The 17,248-nt window shown below is 41.9% G+C and overlaps 1 protein-coding gene across 1 annotated transcript in view; it reads left to right on the top strand.

Moving 5' to 3' along the window:
* Positions 1-345: 345 nt before the first annotated feature.
* The window catches only part of MYOCD (myocardin), a 109,237-nt gene continuing 92,334 nt past the window's right edge, over positions 346-17,248 (top strand). The window contains exon 1 of the mRNA XM_004375970.2: positions 346-700. Coding sequence (XP_004376027.1) covers positions 646-700 — 55 coding nt within the window. The 5' untranslated portion in view covers positions 346-645. The remainder of the gene's footprint in view (positions 701-17,248) is intronic.

Raw genomic sequence — 17,248 nt, 5'->3', positions numbered from 1 at the left:
CACACAAATCCCGGGTCCCAGCGAGCGCCCAGCTCAGCCACCCCTAGCCCCGAGCCCACCTGGAGTCCTAGCTGCTTGGCAGCGCTTGTCGCGCCCGGGCCTCGCGGCTCCTTCGTTAAAGCTGCCCACTGGCCGGGACTCCCTAGCCTCCCACCCGGTGAGCCCCCGCGTCTGCTCCGCTGCTGCGAAGAGTTACGACCCGGTGCTGAGCCTGCTGTCGCCGCTCCAAGCCTCGCGTCCACGCTCGCTGCGTCTGATTGGCCGAGCGTCTGTCAGTAGTAAAGAGGATCGGATAGCAAACGTGGGACCTTCATAAAGGCGTGGCGGTGTTACTCCACAATCGCTGGCAGCCGATGACATCAGCCAAGAACGCCCGGGATGCCGCTGCTGGGCGACCTCAGCGCAGGAGGAGGGTCTTGCTGGCTAAGAGTTAATTAGCCCCGCACAGTCAGGGGGGAGTCGCCAGTTTTCTTGGGACACTGGCTTCAGTCACTGGCTGCTACCGTACTTCTACCCAGGGGAGTTCACGGAGAGTTGGATGCATTCTGGGTTGTTAGCTGCGGTCCGCTGGGCTCCCGGGAGCCTTTTCCTGGTGGAAATCAGGGGGCGTCTGGCAAGGGAACCAGCGGCTTGCTGAGACTCAACATGACGCTGCTGGGTTCTGAGCATTCTTTGCTGATTAGGAGCAAGTTCAGATCAGGTAGGGCTAAGGCACTTAGCATTCCTTCTTAAACTTTCCTCTTCTGCAATTCTCAACTCCAGACTGCTTTCCAATACACGTTCGAAGTCTGCGGTGGCTACCTCAACTTTGTACCTCAAAAACACATTTTGGGAATGAAGAATTGTGTTTGACTTTGGTGGGGGGCGTTCATGTTTTCCTTTTGCAATGCTTTGAATTGTTGAGTGTGATCTGGGGGTATGAAAAAGCCAATCCTCTTTTTTTCCCCGCGGTATCTGGGAATAGACATTATGGAGGGGTACATTTGAAAGGAACTCCTTTGAATATGAACAAATAAGGCATTTCAAGTTTGGGAGCTGCATAATATCAGTGATAATTGATACGAAGATGAACCTGATGCTGTGTATCAGGCACAGAGGTCACTAAAATGGAGCTAATCCAAACAAATGTATCTCCCAAAAAAAGTCACTTGGGGGAAGTAAAAATAGCAAATTTGGAGCACACCAAGTATTTAAAATGACATCACTGTAGAAAAGAAAAGTCCAGTGCCACAAATATTTTTTCCCAAACCATCTGATATTTATAAATGGAGAATTTCCCCCAAATTTCTGTGTTAGTGGCTCATAGAGAAACTTCTCAAAGGACGCTAGCGGAGGTGAGTGGAATGAAGAGATGGGAACTCTAGTAGCCCTTCAAGGAGAGTTTGTATACCCGTTCGTACTTCTGAGGTGTAAGTGTGTGGGTCTCCACGTTGAGACAGGGAGTCACCTGCCTTTTTAAGTTCTTTCTCAGTAGCTCTGTGTATACTACTGGTTTTATAAAAGTGGGAACGAACCACTCAATAATGATAAAACTACTTAGAAGATGGGTTACTTTCATAAGGACTCTGATGTGTGCATTCAACATAACAGGTGTTGGAAGGATGCTGGCAACGTTTTCTAAGCTCTAATCCTTTTTGTGATTGTTAGCTGCCATTGAGTTGACTCTGCCTCATGGTTATCTTACGTATAACAGAACAAAATTTTGCCTGGTCCTGTGCTAACTTTATAATCGTTGGTATGTTTGAGTCCATTATTCTGGCTATTGTGTCAATCCATCTCATTGAGGGTTTCAGTGAAAACACTGTGTATAACAACAGAATCTTGCTGTAATCCTTAGCCCCTCTAAAAGGTACCACTCAGCATTTCACTTGGGATGGTTCAAGAAATGCCATGAGAGGATGCTGGGAAGTAAGGGTCATCTGGGACTCTCTCCGATGCTCCTGGTTACAGATGTTTTGGGGGGTGAACTGGAGATTTTCTTAGGCTCTGCACTGTTGAAGCAAGGTGAAAACTCAAGACCTTAGGAAGCTAGGATCCTACGTGGGCCCTGGGGCCCTGAAGCTCTGGTGAGTCTGCTAATCCCTGGGTTCAGCAGTGGAATAAGCTGTTCCTTTCCTTGGTAAGGTGAGGTGGTTGGTCTGTTAGTCAGCTAGAGAATTCTTCACTGCTTTGTAATTTGGTTAAAACTGCAGGGCAATACTGCCACCTTTCTGAAGAAGAGAGGATGTAGATTTGTTTTGCATGCAGCTACATTCCTTAGAATGTGCCCTTGCCAGTTGGTTAATTTGGGGACAAGGAGAGCTGGTTGGTCTCCCAGAGGATTTTGTGATGCACTTGGTAATAGACTTGCAAATAGACCTGTCAAATGAGTCTTTCCCAAGTAAAGTACAGTGGAAGGAAAGACACGCAGAGTTTGCCCTGTTCCCAGTGCCTGCCTTAGTGCCTGGTGGCACAGCGGTTAAGAGTTCAGCTGCTCACTAAGAGGTCGGCAGTTGGAATCCACCAGTTGCGCCTTAGAAACACTACGGGGCAGTTCTACTCTGTCCTATAGGGTTGCTATGAGTTGGAATCGACTCAATGGCAACGGGTTTGGTTGGGGTTTTTTTTGGTTTATTGTCTCCTAGGTAGACCTGCAGGCCCTAACTCTGGAGCTTCTTACAATTCCAGAACTACTTTATTCTTTTTTGTTTTTTTAAATCTTGGACAGGTTTTTGTGCCACAAGGGAGGGAAACTTCAGGAAAACAAGATATCAAAGCAAAAGCAGGCATGCTTAATCCTCCACCTTTGATAAACAGGGAAACTGGAGTCTGGACTTTGACAGAGTGTTTGGGCCATCTGAGATTCAAGGGCTTGATAATCTCCTAAAAGATAGAAGACAGCAAAAATCAAGTAGAACATAAAACTAAAAAACATAATGGCGAGGAATTTTATTGGACTTTGGGAGGGTGTTAAAGTCTTCCACGTTCAGTGCTTTGGGATGTTGAGCGTGGTTTTTGTGTGTGGGAAGGTCCTGTTCTTCCCGGGTATAATTATTACTATCGTTAAACCAGGACAGAAGTCCGGCAGGCAGCTCGCTGAGGTCAGGGCCTCGTCCTAGTAGAACTTCTGTGACTAACAATGGAGAAGGAGGGCCCCTTCTTGGTTTTATTTTTCTCTCTCTGTTTTCTTTTCCTTCATTCTCGACTCAAAATGTAAACTCATAAAACTGTTTCTATCTCATTGCTAGTGTCTGCTCACATAGTAGATCTAGTGTTACTCATTACATTAAAGACATTTCATAAAATAACTGAAACTGAATTGTTCTCTGATCGTAGCAATAGATTCCCTGTGAACGGGCATGTTTGTAAATGAGCAGACAGCCGATTGAACTCTGAAATTGTCGCGGATGGCAGTGGTGTTCCACCAGCTCTCTGTAAGCTATACTCAAATGACCGTGTTATTAAGTACAAAACCATGTGACAGGGGTGACAAACCGTGGAACTTTACATGTATGAGCATGTTTGGTGATGTGCAGCCACCTTATCTGAGAGGCCACAGAGTGTCATGGCTGAGTGGTTGGGTTGAGAACCAGCCTCCTCCACTTAGCTGTACAACCTTGGACTTTGGATAAATTATGTAACTTTTTAGTGTCTCGATTTGCCTCATAAGGATGATAAGGATGATTACGGGGTCATTGTGAGAATTTAGTGTGACAATGTAAGTAGAGCACTTACAACAACGCCTGGCGCTTAGTAGGCGGTCAGTCAATAAATATCGTGCTATTATTAATATTACTGATCAATGTGATCTTGGGAAGGTTAGTCACTTCCTCTCTCTAGGCCTTGGTTACTTAATCTGTAAATGTAGAAGCTGAATCCCTTTGCTAACATTTTATAGTTCTCTGAAAACATGAAGATTGACTAGGAACAAGCAAAACTGTGATTGGGCTGTGTGACAGTTGAGCATAAGTGGTAGGCAGCTTACATAAATGCAATAATTAATGACCACATTTTTGTAGTTTTTATCTTCTCACTCTTGTTTTTACAGTATCTGTAATCAGTGTCACTGCCAACTCTTTTCCTCAATATCCTAATCTTTTTTTGTGTGTGTCTATACTCTTTTTCCAAAAAAATTTTTTTTAATTTTACTTTTGATGAAGGTTTACAGAAAAAATAGTTTCTCAGTTAGTACACATACTGGTATAGGACATTGGTTAACAACCCCATGACATGTTAACACTCTCCCCTCTCGACCTGGGGTTCCCTATTACCAGCTTGCCTGTCCCCTCCTGCCTTCTAGTCCTTGTTCCTGGACTGTTGTGCCCCATTAGTCTTGTTTTGTTTTATGGGGTTGTCTAATCTTTGGCTGAATGGTGACCCTTGGGAATGACTTCATTATTGAGCTAAAAGGGTGTCCGGGGGCGATACTCTCGGGGTTTCTCCAGTCCCTGCCAGGCCAGTAAGTCTGGTCTTTTTTTTGTGAGTTAGAATTTTGTTCTCCATTTTTCTCCAGCTCTGTCTTGGACCCTGTGTTCTGATCCCGGTCAAAGCAGTCAGTGGTGGTAGCCAGGCCCCATCTAGCTGTTCTGGACTCAGTCTGGTGGAGGCCGTGGTAGTTGTGGTCCATTAGTCCTTTGGACTAATCTTTCCCTTGTATTTTGTTTTCTCCTTTCTCCTTGTTCCCGAAGGGGTGAGACCAGTGGAGTATCTTAGATGGCTGCTCACAGGCTTTTAAGACCCCAGACGCTACTCACCAAGCTAGAATGTAGAACATTTTCTTTTTAATATTCTAATCTTTCTGTCATACAAAACACAGGGGCACATATGTGCATGTGAGCATACACCCACACACTTTACACAAAGGACCAAAGCAGACAGAGAGAGGTCTGTTAGTGGAATTTACTTCTAAACAATCATTGTGTTTCCTTTGCCTCCTTCTCTTGTTCCTCTCTTCCCAGTCCCGAACAGTCCAAACAATGGCAGGGTCTGCCACCCATGCTGACCTTGGCGCCATTCCCTACAAATTTAAGGTTGCCAGATTTAGCAAATAAAAAAGCATGCAATATTTGGGACATACTTATACTAAAACATTATTTGTTGTTTTTCTGAATTTTAAATTTAATTTGGTGTCCTGTATTTTATCTGGCAATCCCACCTACTACCTGAAAGGTCTTCAATCAACACTCTAAGATGACCCTACCCAATTATCCCATCAAGCTCTTGGAATTCCCGAGGCCCAAAGGCTCCAAAATGCACACAACTAGCATATTAAGCATGAAAGCAAGAGAGTCAAGATGGAGAGAGGGCACTCTGAGTAGGAACGCTAGGTCCCCTGGAGTAGAGCCAAGATATGGGTCGAGGAAGAACATGAGAGCATTAACTTCTAGCTTTCAAGTGAGGAAGAAGCCAGGGACAGCGGGCTGGCTGGTGCTCGGGCAGCAGCGTGGGCCCCAGAACTTGGGGATGTAGCTGAAAGGAACTGAGGAACATGCAAAGCAGACACTCGGGAAGCAGTGACTGAACTGAGCTAAACGTGGGGTAGTGGAACACACCCAGTCGGTTGCCTTCGAGTCAATTCTGACTCACGGTGACCTCATGTGCGTCAGAGTAGAGCTGTGCCCCATAGTGTTTTAATGGCTGATGTTTCAGGAGTAGATCATAGGATTTTCTTCTGATGTACTTCTGGGTAGACTCAAACCTCCAACCTTTTGGTAGCAACTGAGCTCATTAATCTTTTGCACCGCCCAGGGACTCCAGTCTAACACAACAACACTGTCTTATTCTAACCCGCATCCCGCCACACACACACACTCACACACACACACACACACACAGAGTGTTTAGCTACAGGCCTCCAGCGTCTGCAGTTGGCTGCTTGTCCTTCCAGAGAGGCCAAGGGGCATCTCAGCGGGAACACTGCAGACCATTCCCTCTGTCATCTTTTCTCCGTGCCTCAGATTAACCCAAACGGATGGCTATTTCCTACTTTAAGCTAGATCCTTTACATCTCTAGACTTGAATTTTCTTTCCTATAAATTGAGGAGCTATGGCATTGGTCCCCAAGGTTTTTATCATAACGAACACTTCTGAAGACATTTCCACCCTGAGAAAAAGAGAAGCTCAGCCCTGGTCCTACCTTCACCATATTTGTTTTATGAAAAACAAACAAACAAAAAATGTTGCCATCAAGTGGATTCATGTGTGTCAGACCCCATGAGAGTCGTCAGTGCTCCATAGGGTTTTCAATGGCTGATATTTTTAACGTAGATCACCAGGCCTTTCCTCAGAGGCACCTGTGGGTAGACTTGAACCTCCAACCTTTTTGTTAGTAGCTGCGCACTTAACTGTATGCGCTACCCAGTACTGCAATTTTTTTTTTTAATAATTGAGGACAAATAATTTAACTAGCAGAGTGCCTTTCCCATATATGTAAGATATACATATATTCATCTGATTTAGTTGACTTCTTTAAATTTCATTTTCATCATCTATAAAAGATTTTGACTGGTTCATCCGTGATGTTGCTTTCAGTTGCTAAGAGGTGATATTTTTCCAAGTGAATGGCCCTTAGTGTTTTTGTAAATTTTTAAACACTATAAGCTTCATAGAAAAATTGACCATGTCTTTTGTCAACTGCGGTATTCTCAGGGGAACCCGCCATGGAGTAGATGTTCCAGAAATATCTCTTGAATGGATGAATGAATAATTCATGCCTGTTGTCTTCATCAAGTCCCTGCGTGGCACAAACAGTTAAGATACTTTTTTGATATCTTCATCATTGACACAGAATTCTAAGATAAGCATTTCAGTTGTTTCCAGGGCTCAGTCAACCTTTTGAAATATCATTGATGAGTTTTGCATGAGAAGCCTACTTGAGCACAAATATCTTAACTATTCCCCACATTCAACTTGCTATTGAAATGACCAGGAGAATACTTTAAAAGTGAGGAAAACATGTTCCTTCAAAACCTTTCAGGAATTCTACTAGATGTAATGAGAATAGGGCTAAATTAAAGGAGGGAACTGAGGACCAATTCATAATTCTCCTCCTGCAAGAATACAGGGAATTAAATGGAGGAGATTCTGGAAGAATCCAATTAACATGTCTTATTTTAGAATGGTTAAGGCTGGACATGGGACAAGTCATGAAGTACATTATGTGAAATAAATGTCATGGCTACACCCAGTAGAAAATTAAAACAGTGGAAAAAGACAAAGATAAAAATGATGAAAAAGAAGATGATAGATATAGGAGACAAAAACTAGCAGTCCAACATCCAGAGAATTGGTGTAACAGAAAAAGACACCACACACACACAATTAAACAGAAGCAATAGTCAAAGACACAGAAGGATTGAATCGCATCCCCCCAGAAGATATGTTGATGTTCTAACCCCTGGTATCTGTGAACATGACCTTGTTTGGAAATAGTCTCTGAAGATGGTATTAGTTGGGTTAACATGAGGTCATACTGGAGCAGGGTGGGTTCTAATGCAATCTGAGTAGTGTCCTTATAAAAGAGAAGAAGAGACACAGAGAGACAATCAGAGGGAGGATGGACGTGTGAGGACGCAGCTATAAGCCATGGCACACCTATGCAATCATAAACTGGGAGAGAGAAGAAAGGATCTTCCCCTAGAAACTTCAGAGGGAGCATGGCCCTGCCAACATGTTAACTTAGACTTCTAGCCTCTACTACTGTGAGACAATGAATGTTAGTTCTCATAAGTCACCTTGTTTGTGGTATTTTGTTATAGCCGCTCTAGGAAACTAATACATATGTTTAAAAAGGTAGCTGCCAAAAAATCCTTAAAGCCCTGTCTCCAGTGGCCAGCCCTTTCTACATAGGAAAAAAATGCCAAGAGAAAACTGTTGTAGAGCACAGTGGTTCCAAGTGTGGGTGCCAGAGTTAGGATACCTCGGTTAGAATCACCAACCACCATTCCGCTCTTCATTAGCTGCATGGATTTATGAAAAGCTTACCCTCTCTGTGCCTTAGTTTTCTCCTTTGTGAAATGGAGATAATAATACCCATGACATAGGATTGCTGTTGGCAATAAAAGAGGTAAAATGCATAAAAATGGTGACTAGAACAAAGTAAATTCTCAGCAAACATTACTATTACTAGTTTCACCTTCATTCAAGTAGCGTGTTTATGGTCCAGGTTGTCTAAGCCTTAGCTTTACAAAGAAGATTATGGGTCTCAGTCTCTCGTCATCCCCTCGGATTTTGCTAGTTCTCACTCTGGGTGTCTGAACAAACTGTTCTTTGCCGAAGTCTTCTTCTTCCTTCGCTGACAGCCACTAACTCCTTTCTCAGCATGTGTATTGGTTTCCTGTGGCAGCTGTAACAAATGGCCACAAATGTAGTGGCTTAAAAAAGACAAATTTATTCTCCTATAGTTCTGGAGGTCAGAAGTCCAAAAATGGATCTCACTGGGCTAAAGCCACGGTGTTGGCAGGGCTGCGTTCCTTCTGGAGGCTCTGGGGGAGAATCCATTTCCTTGACTTCCCCAGCTTCTAGAGGCCACCCACATTCCTTGGCTAGTGGTTCTCTTCCCTATCTTCAAAGCTAGCAGCATAGCGTCTTCACATCTCTCAGGCTTTGAATTTTCTGGCTCCATTTCCAACATGTAGAGACACTTTTGATTACATTAAGGTCCCTGGGTCATGCAAACAGTCTGCACTCAGCTGCTAACTGAAAGGTTAGAGTTTCAAATCCACCCAGTGGCACCATGGAAGAAAGGCCTGATGATCTGCTTCCATAAAGAAGACAGCCAAGATAACCCCATGGAGCAGTTCTACTCTGTACCCATGGGATTGCCATGATTTGGAATTGACTCGACAGCAACAGATTTGGTTTTTTGTTCTTTTTCTGATTACATTGGGGTCACCCAGTTAATCCAGGATAATCTCTGTATTTTAAGGTCAACTGATTAGCAACCTTATTAATTCTATCTGTATGCTAACATATTCACAGGTTCTGGGGACTGGGGTCCAGACATCTTTGGGGAGCCATTATTCTGCAATCTGCAGTGTCGCATCCCACCTTTCACACCCCCACAATGCCCCTGTCCTGCAGACTTTGTTCTACAGGAGTTTTCCGATAAGATGTATTATCTAACCACAATCCCAGTATCTTCCCCAGGGTGTTCCACAGAGGACTAGTTCCACGAGATGTTAACAGTTGTTAAGCAAGAAATAAAAAAAGGGGAATTAGACACTGAAAAGTTAAATTGGATATTTTAATTGCAGAATTTCTCGAAGACTTTAATATTTCAAATGTACATTGTGTTGTTGTTGCCATTGAGTCAGTGCCAACTCACAGTGACCTTATGTACAACAGAACAAAACATCACCCTGTCCTGCGCCACCTTCGTGGACATTGGCATGTCTGAGTTCATTGTTGCGGCCATTGTTCAGTGCCTTCCAGTATAGGGGGTTCATCTTTCAGCACTATATCAGACAGTATTCTCTTGTGATCTGTAGGGTTTTCATTGGCTAATTTTTAGAAGTAGATCACCAGATCTTTCTTCTTAGTCTAGAAGCTCCACTGAAACCTGCCCACCATGTGTGACCCTGCTGGTATTTGAAATACCTGTGGCCTGGCTTCCAGCATCACAGCAACATGCAAGCCACCACAGCACAGCAAACTGACGGGCAATGATTTCCACCTGTGTTTTGCCTTTATTCACATAGCGTCTCATAGTGCAGCTTAGTTGGACATACTGTGTGAAATTGTGCCCTGAACAATAAAGCTCACAGCTTCTGGCAGTAATTTATTTAATGGAGTTAATCTTTACATTGAAATTGCTGGCAAGCCCCCTGCACCCACCCCAGTTGGAACTCTGGCGGTTTTCTTCCTGGCTGCTTACTTGCAAGCTGGATCACCCTTTTATTCCTCAGACTCTGTTGTTCACCAGGGGTCAGACACTGATGCCCCACGCGAGGGTCATGTATAGTAGGACGTGATCCCTGTCCTTAAGAAGCACATGGATTGGTAAATAAATAACCACCATGCAACCTAAATGCTGGGCAACAGTTATATATTTAATAATTCCTTCATTCAACAAATCTTTCTTCAGGGTTTCTTGCACTGAACAATGTGCTAAGTGCTGGGGATCCAGCTGGTGAGCAGAACAAACACCAGCACCGCCTTGTCCTCACAGAGCGTGCCCTGAGTAGTGTATGCTGTGTTTGTTACAGAGAACTACACCTTCCGAAGTGCGGGCAGGGGTCTCACAGGAGAACACAGTCAGCTGTTTTAGACCTTAAAACAAGTGTGTGTTTCAATTCCTACGTGCAATTACATTTTTTTTTTAAAGCCAAAGCAACATTCAGGGCCTGGCTTACATCACTGGCTAGGGTCATTGCTCTCCTCACTACACTGATTCTATATCGATCTTTCCTGACTATTGATTTGTCATGTGTGACCTGGCCTCCCCTCACCATCTCAATTCTCGATTACTACTGCAACGGCCTCCTCCTCCTCCCGGGCCCTATCTTTATCCATAGTGCTTAGCACTATCCCTCACACTATATATTTCACTTGTTTATTTATTATTTGTCTTGCCACACTAAAATGTAAGTTCCATGAGGACAAGAGTTTTTGTCTGTTTTACTGCTTTATTCCCCAGCACCTAGGATAGTGCTTGGCATAGAGAAACCAAAAAGGACCAAATTTGTTGCTGTCAAGTCAACTCCAACTCATAGCTACCCTATAGGACAGACTAGAACTGCCCCATAGGGTTTCCAGAGAGTGGCTGGTGGATTGAAACTGCTAATCTTTTGGTTAGCAGCCAAGCTCTGAACCACTGCACCACCAGGGATCTTTGGCATAGAGAGGGAACCCCATTAAATATGTGCTGAATAAATACATTTTATTATTCCCCCAAAGACTATTCAAAAACAATAAAAGAAAACAACATACATGTTTTTATATTTTTTTAGATGCATGTGTGTGTGTGTGCATGTGAAAACTAGGAATAAAAGGGGATAAGTGAATATAAATACAAAATTCAGAACCATGGTGTCTTTGTTAGCTAATATTGCCATAACAGAAATATCCCAAGTGGATGGCTTCAAAGGACAGAAATGTATTTTTTCACAGTTCAGAAGGCTATTCAGGGTGTGGCTTTAGGGGAGGTTCCTTCTTTGTTTATTTCAGCTTCTAAGAGCCACAATCATTGGAGTTCCTGGGCTTGTAGATCATCCTGCTCAGTCATCAGAGAATATCTGTCTCCCACCTGTGTCTAATCTGCTCTTTTTTTTTTTTATAAGTCAGAAGTGGGTAGGTTTAGGATCCACCCTACACTGGTATGACCTCAATTGGTTGATTGGTTACATTACATTAGATTGCATTGTGGAGGATGATTATATTACATTAAATTAGAGTACATGCATTGTGGAGGATGATTATATTACATTAAATTAGAGTACATCCACAGTTATAGGAATTAGGATCCCAACACATTATTTTGGGGGGACACAATTCAATCCATATCAAGTGGTTGTCTCTGAAGTGGGAGAGGCAGGAGGTGGGATGGGGTGTAGCCCAAAGATAGAAGCAGGTTGTTGGTGCTGTTTCCAGGCTGGGTGGTAGTTTCACAAGTGTTTATTATTAAGCTAATTAATTAAATGAGAGTCGCTTATGGGCCAGTGATGATATGTATGTTTGTGGGGGCAGTGGTAATTTAGTGGTGGAATTCTAGCCTCCCATGTGGGAGACCCAGTTGAATTCATGACCAGTGCACCTCATGCACAGCCACCACTCAACCTGTGTTCCTCATGACGGGTTGGGCTGGCTTCTCAGTCCGGGGTAAATTTCTACTAGGAACTTTTTGATAACCAGGTTCCATACAGGCAACAAGACTCCAAAACAGGTGAAATCCAGAAAATGTTGTTGAACATTAATTCAACAATAATCCCATCAATACTTTTTATGTTTCTTTATCATTAGTATCCCCTTCCTATTCTTGTACAGATGCACAAAGATTTTTACAGGGTCATAGTCAGAGTGTGTGCAGAAGTTTATACTCAGCCTCTTTATCAGTCAGCATACTGTCATAAGTACTTTTCCAAGCTTCTACATAACAGCACAGTTCTTGTTTCAACCCCTTCAAAACTCAGTTATTTTGTGTTTGGATTGTTTGTTGATACCATGTGTTTTCATTCATGGAGGGCATGCTGAATCATTGAGTGTGGCTGAATTTTTGGTAGGTAGTGTGGATTTTTTTTTTTTTTTTTTTGGCCCCCTCCAATAATCCTACCCTCCAAGTCCTGAGGGACATACATTGTCCCACTAATTCTACCCTGAACATGCCCTAGAGTCCAGAGGGATATATGGTATCCCAAAGAAAAAATTTCAATATTTACATGTTTCCTACCAAAAATGCACACACCTTATACAACACCCTGTAGAAACAGTTATTTGTGGCACATGCCTGTTCTTTTGGTGTCAAACAATCATAAAGGCCCCTTATTGTGGAATTAATGTTGAACAATGTTTTATGGATTTCACCTGTTTTGGAGTCTTGCTGCCTGTCTGGAACCTGGTTATCAAAAAGTTCCAAGTAGAACTTTACCCCAGACTGAGAAACCAGCCCAACCCATCATGAGGAGCACAGATTGAGTGGTGGCTGTCAGTGGGAAAGCAACTTCCCAATGAACCTGAGAGGTGGAAAAAGTGGGTGGGCAACCAATGATCCCAGTGGTCATGAAAAGGGTTAAAGGCTGTATCATATTCCACCCAGTGTGTGTATAGTAATTTTCTAAGTCTGTTGTGCAGTGGTCAAGAGCTATGACGGCTGCTAACCAAAGGTTGGCAGTTCAAATCCACCAGCTGCTCCTTGGAAACCATATGAGACAGTTCTACTCTGTCAATAGAGTTGCTATGAGTCGGAATCAGCTTGACGGCAAGGGGTTTGGTTTGTTTTTTTTTGTTGTTGTTGTTTTGTTTGGTTTGGTTTGGTTTGGTTTGGTTCCCTTTGTATTGAAAAATAAAGCCAGTTTTAATTTTTAGTACAATAAACAGTACGACTATGAAAATCTTCATGCACACAGCCTTTTTCTTCCTTTGCCTTGTTTTATAGGATACTCATTGTATAGAGTAAATACCCAAGTGTGGGAATAATGGATATCTTTTTGATCCACTATGGCAGCAAGGAGTATTTCAGGAGCACTTGCAATGTACCAAGCGTAGCCCTGGGCCTATTTCCACATTTGTTCCCTGACTGTTTCAAACATGCCCTGTAGTAGAGCTAACTCAGAGTCACCTGGCTGCTTACCCAGTGGTGAGAGATGTTCAATGAGCCTTTCACACCTTTTCAGTACAGACTGAAAAGAAAAGGGAGCAACAATGACTTAATATTTTGGGCAACCCCCATGTGGTCTGCTATTTGGCAACCACCTGTTACCAAGCATGACTGCTGTCTCATCAAAGAGAAGATAAGAGGACTAAGAGTTATTAAAGACCTCTTATCTGTGGGCACTTCACTTTTATTATCTCATTTAATTCTTACAAAAATGCTATCAGATAGGTATGGTTATCCCCATTTTATAGATGAGGAAGCTGAGGCTCAAAGATTTTAATGACTTGGTTAGAATAACAACTAATAAATGGTGGAGGCCAATAAATGTCATGAATCCAAGCTTCTAATCCACTGCACCATGGTGACTATCTCGATTACAACCTAAAGCTCCCTTCCCCTCTATCCTAGTGGATTTAAGATACCTCTTTCTGGGCTACAACTCTAGGCATATACCCAACTGCCATTATTGTCTTTGATTTCCTAAATAGTGATTTTTATAGTACTTATTGCTAGTCAGAAACCTTGCTGGAGTAGTGGTTAGGAGCTACGGCTGCTAACCAAAAGGTTGGCAGTCCAAATCCATCAGGCACTCCTTGGAAACTGTATGGGGCAGTTCTACTCTGTCCTATAGGGTCGCTATGGGTCGGAACTGACTTGACAGAAACAGGGTCAACAGGGTTTGTTGCTAGTCTAATTAATCTATAAATTATACATGCTATCTCCCCCCAAATCCTAGGGTTTTAAATGAAACTTGACTACTTAAATCTCTATTTGAGGAAAAAAAGTACAAAAAAAAATTGAAAACCAACAGCAGCAATGAGAAGACACTTGCCCTAAGACAGTAAAGATTAGCTATAAAAGAAATATCCAGTAATTAGTATTGGGAGTAAAACAGACAAATATTATCAGTGGATCCGAATTGGTGTGTATGTGTGTGTGTGTGTGTGTATACACACATATATATACACTATACACACACACACACACACACACACACACACACACCTGTATAGATAAATTTAGTCTCTGATAATGGTGACTTTTCAAATCAGCAATAAAATATGCAGTGAAAATTGTTGGGAAAAATTTATTATCCATTTGGAAACAAATGAATTTAGCTGTATGTTTATACATAAAAACAAATTCCACATGGAATAAAGAGCTAAGGAAATCTATAAAATATTAGAAAACAATACAGGAGAATAATTTTTATACTCGGAGTGGGACAAGCCTTCCCAAGCATGACATATAGATCAGGGTACAAATAAACATTGATATATTTTAACCATTTAAAAAGTTTATTATGCTACATTTTAAAAAATCACCAAGACAAATCTAAAAGCAGAAACAACTGATTAAAAGGAAATACTTGAAATATGTATGCTAAGCAAAATTATTAAGAAGACTCATATAAACAATACGAGAAAAAAGGCAAACGACCCAAGAGAAAGATGGCAAAGATAAAGGCAGGGGTGGGGGTGGGGGTCAATAAACACATGACATATATGTACTCAATTCATCAGCATTCAAGAAAATGCAGATTGAAAGAAAGAGATACCATTTCTTCAAGCATCAGATTCAAGGAAATTTTCAATATTGACAGCATCAAGTATTAGCACAAGTGTGGGAAAACAGGTACATGTATCCTGAAGGCAAATGAAGATCTCTATAAAGTCTTAAAGGATACAACTTGACAGTCTCTACTGAACTTTCAATGAGTCTCACCATCTACCCAGAAGCTTTCAGGTATCTAATTCAAAGAAGCGCTTGTATGTACCTGGATTTTCACTGCATCATAGTGTATAATGGCAAAAAGACAATGAAACAACATAAAACCAGAAAAACTGAACCCACTGCCGTAGAGTTGATTCCAACTCATACCAACCCTATAGGACAAGACAGAACTGCCTCCATAGGGTTTCCAAGGCTGTAAATCTTTACGGAAGCAGACTGCCACATCTTTCTCCTTCAGAGCTGCTGGTGAGTTCAAACCGCTGACCTTTCTGTTAGCAGCCAAGTGCTTAACCAGTGAGCCACCAGGGCCCTTCAAAACAACATAAACATCCATCAATACCAGTACCAGTTATGGCTGAGTCAATTCTAATTCATGGCAATCCTAAGAGAGGTAGGTTTAATTAAATTGTAGTATAATTAAATTAAAAAATGTATAATAAAATGCAGAACAAAAAAGAAATGATAAAAGTAGATGAGAACTTACATAGAAAAATCTCCAAGATATACAATTAATTTTTTTAAAAAAAGCAGATTATGAAACAATCAGACAACATATTTTCATTTACGTAAAAATAAATTATATGTAAGTTCTGAAGAGAAAAAAAAAAAAAACTGTTCACAGTGATCCCCCAAGAAGAGGGGCAAGGGAAGATCTTGTCTCTTTGTCACCAGAATCTTTTACAATAAGAATGCACTGGTATCTTATCTGTGTAAAACCAGTAAATCAGTTGCCCTCAAGTGGGCTCCAACTCATGCTGACCCCACATGTGTCAGAGTAAAACTGCTCCATAGGGTTTTCAGTGGCTGATTTTTTGAAGTAAATTGCCAAGCCTTTCTTCTGAGGCTCGTCTGGGTGGACTCGAACCTCCAGCCTTTGGTTAGCAGAGAAATGTGTTAACCCTTTGCACCACCCAGGAACTTCTCTTATCTATGTAATTAAAAAAAAAAGGTTTGAAGTCAAAGAAAAACGAACATCGTAAGAGTAATGGTAAATGACCCATTTCTCTAAGTCATTAGTGGCGCAGACAAACTTTCAGTGAAGATTTAGAGGGCATGAATACAATACTGTATAAATTTAACTTGATAGTATAGATTGTGAGTCTCTTACCTGATATAGAATATGAGATGACGGTTTTAAATTTAGCAGTCCACCTGCCTCCACGCACACAACACACACACACACACAGAAATCTAAATAAATTCTAAAATTCAGGCTCATTTCTTGACCATAAGTCAGAAAAAATAGAAAATACATTTAAAAGTTGAAATATATTAAAGCCAACGACTTGGGAATCCACACACACCATAAACATATCAAAAAGTGTTAAAGCGCACGCATAGAAAGCAGCCTAGAAGGACCCATGAGAGGAGCCCTGGTTGCCAAGTGGTTAGAGCACTTGACTGCCAAAAGGTCAGCAGTTCAAAACCACCAGCCGCTCTGAGGGAGAAAGATGTGGCAGTCTGCTTCCGTAAAGATTTACAGCCTTGGAAACCCTACGGGTCGCTATAAGTTGGAATCGACTGCAAGGCAGTGGGTTTGGTTTTTTGGGTTGATGAGGTTATAAGTAATTGTTATTTTTCTTTATTTTGCTTGTCTGTTCGGTGTCTCCTGTATGTTTTTTAACAAACGTGAATAAATGGCAGTAAATCAGTCGGCAGGGATAGTTATTTGTTTGTGTAGTTCTAAGTCAGGGAGCAGCAGGAGAGAGAGGGGTTAAAGATAGCTTACCTGAGCTGAAGCACATCAGGTGGCTGGGAACCTGGGAGGTTTGAGTTGTTCTTAAGTTCCCGTCAGTCCTAGAGGGTGCTCTCCTCACACTACAGCCAAGAAAACTTACTCCTTGGCTACAAGACGTGGAATCCCTAATAGTAATTTATGCTAGAAAACTTAAATTTATGTATTACTGTAGAGGCCGTAGACTCTGCCTAATTTGGATTCAAATCCTGACCACACCCTTACTTGTTGTATGAACTTGACAAAGTCCTTGAAGCTCCTAAACCTCCACTTCTCCATTTGTAAATGTAGGGAACAAAAATGCCTTCCCCGTGGAAAAGTCCCAAGACTTTACTGAAAAAACGTCTTAAAGTGCTTGACACAGGGCAGGGATGTGCTTATATGCTCAGTAAATGGTGGCTATTTTACTGCCATGTTAATATTAATTTATATTAATTACTATATAATGTTTATATTAATATGCTAGGATGTTAATTTACAAGATTTTATAA

The sequence above is a fragment of the Trichechus manatus genome, unplaced genomic scaffold (assembly GCF_000243295.1).
Source record: "Trichechus manatus latirostris isolate Lorelei unplaced genomic scaffold, TriManLat1.0 scaffold00040, whole genome shotgun sequence".
NCBI lineage: Eukaryota > Metazoa > Chordata > Mammalia > Sirenia > Trichechidae > Trichechus > Trichechus manatus.
Note: the sequence above shows the minus strand (reverse complement) of the source record. Positions and strands in the feature narration are given on the sequence as shown.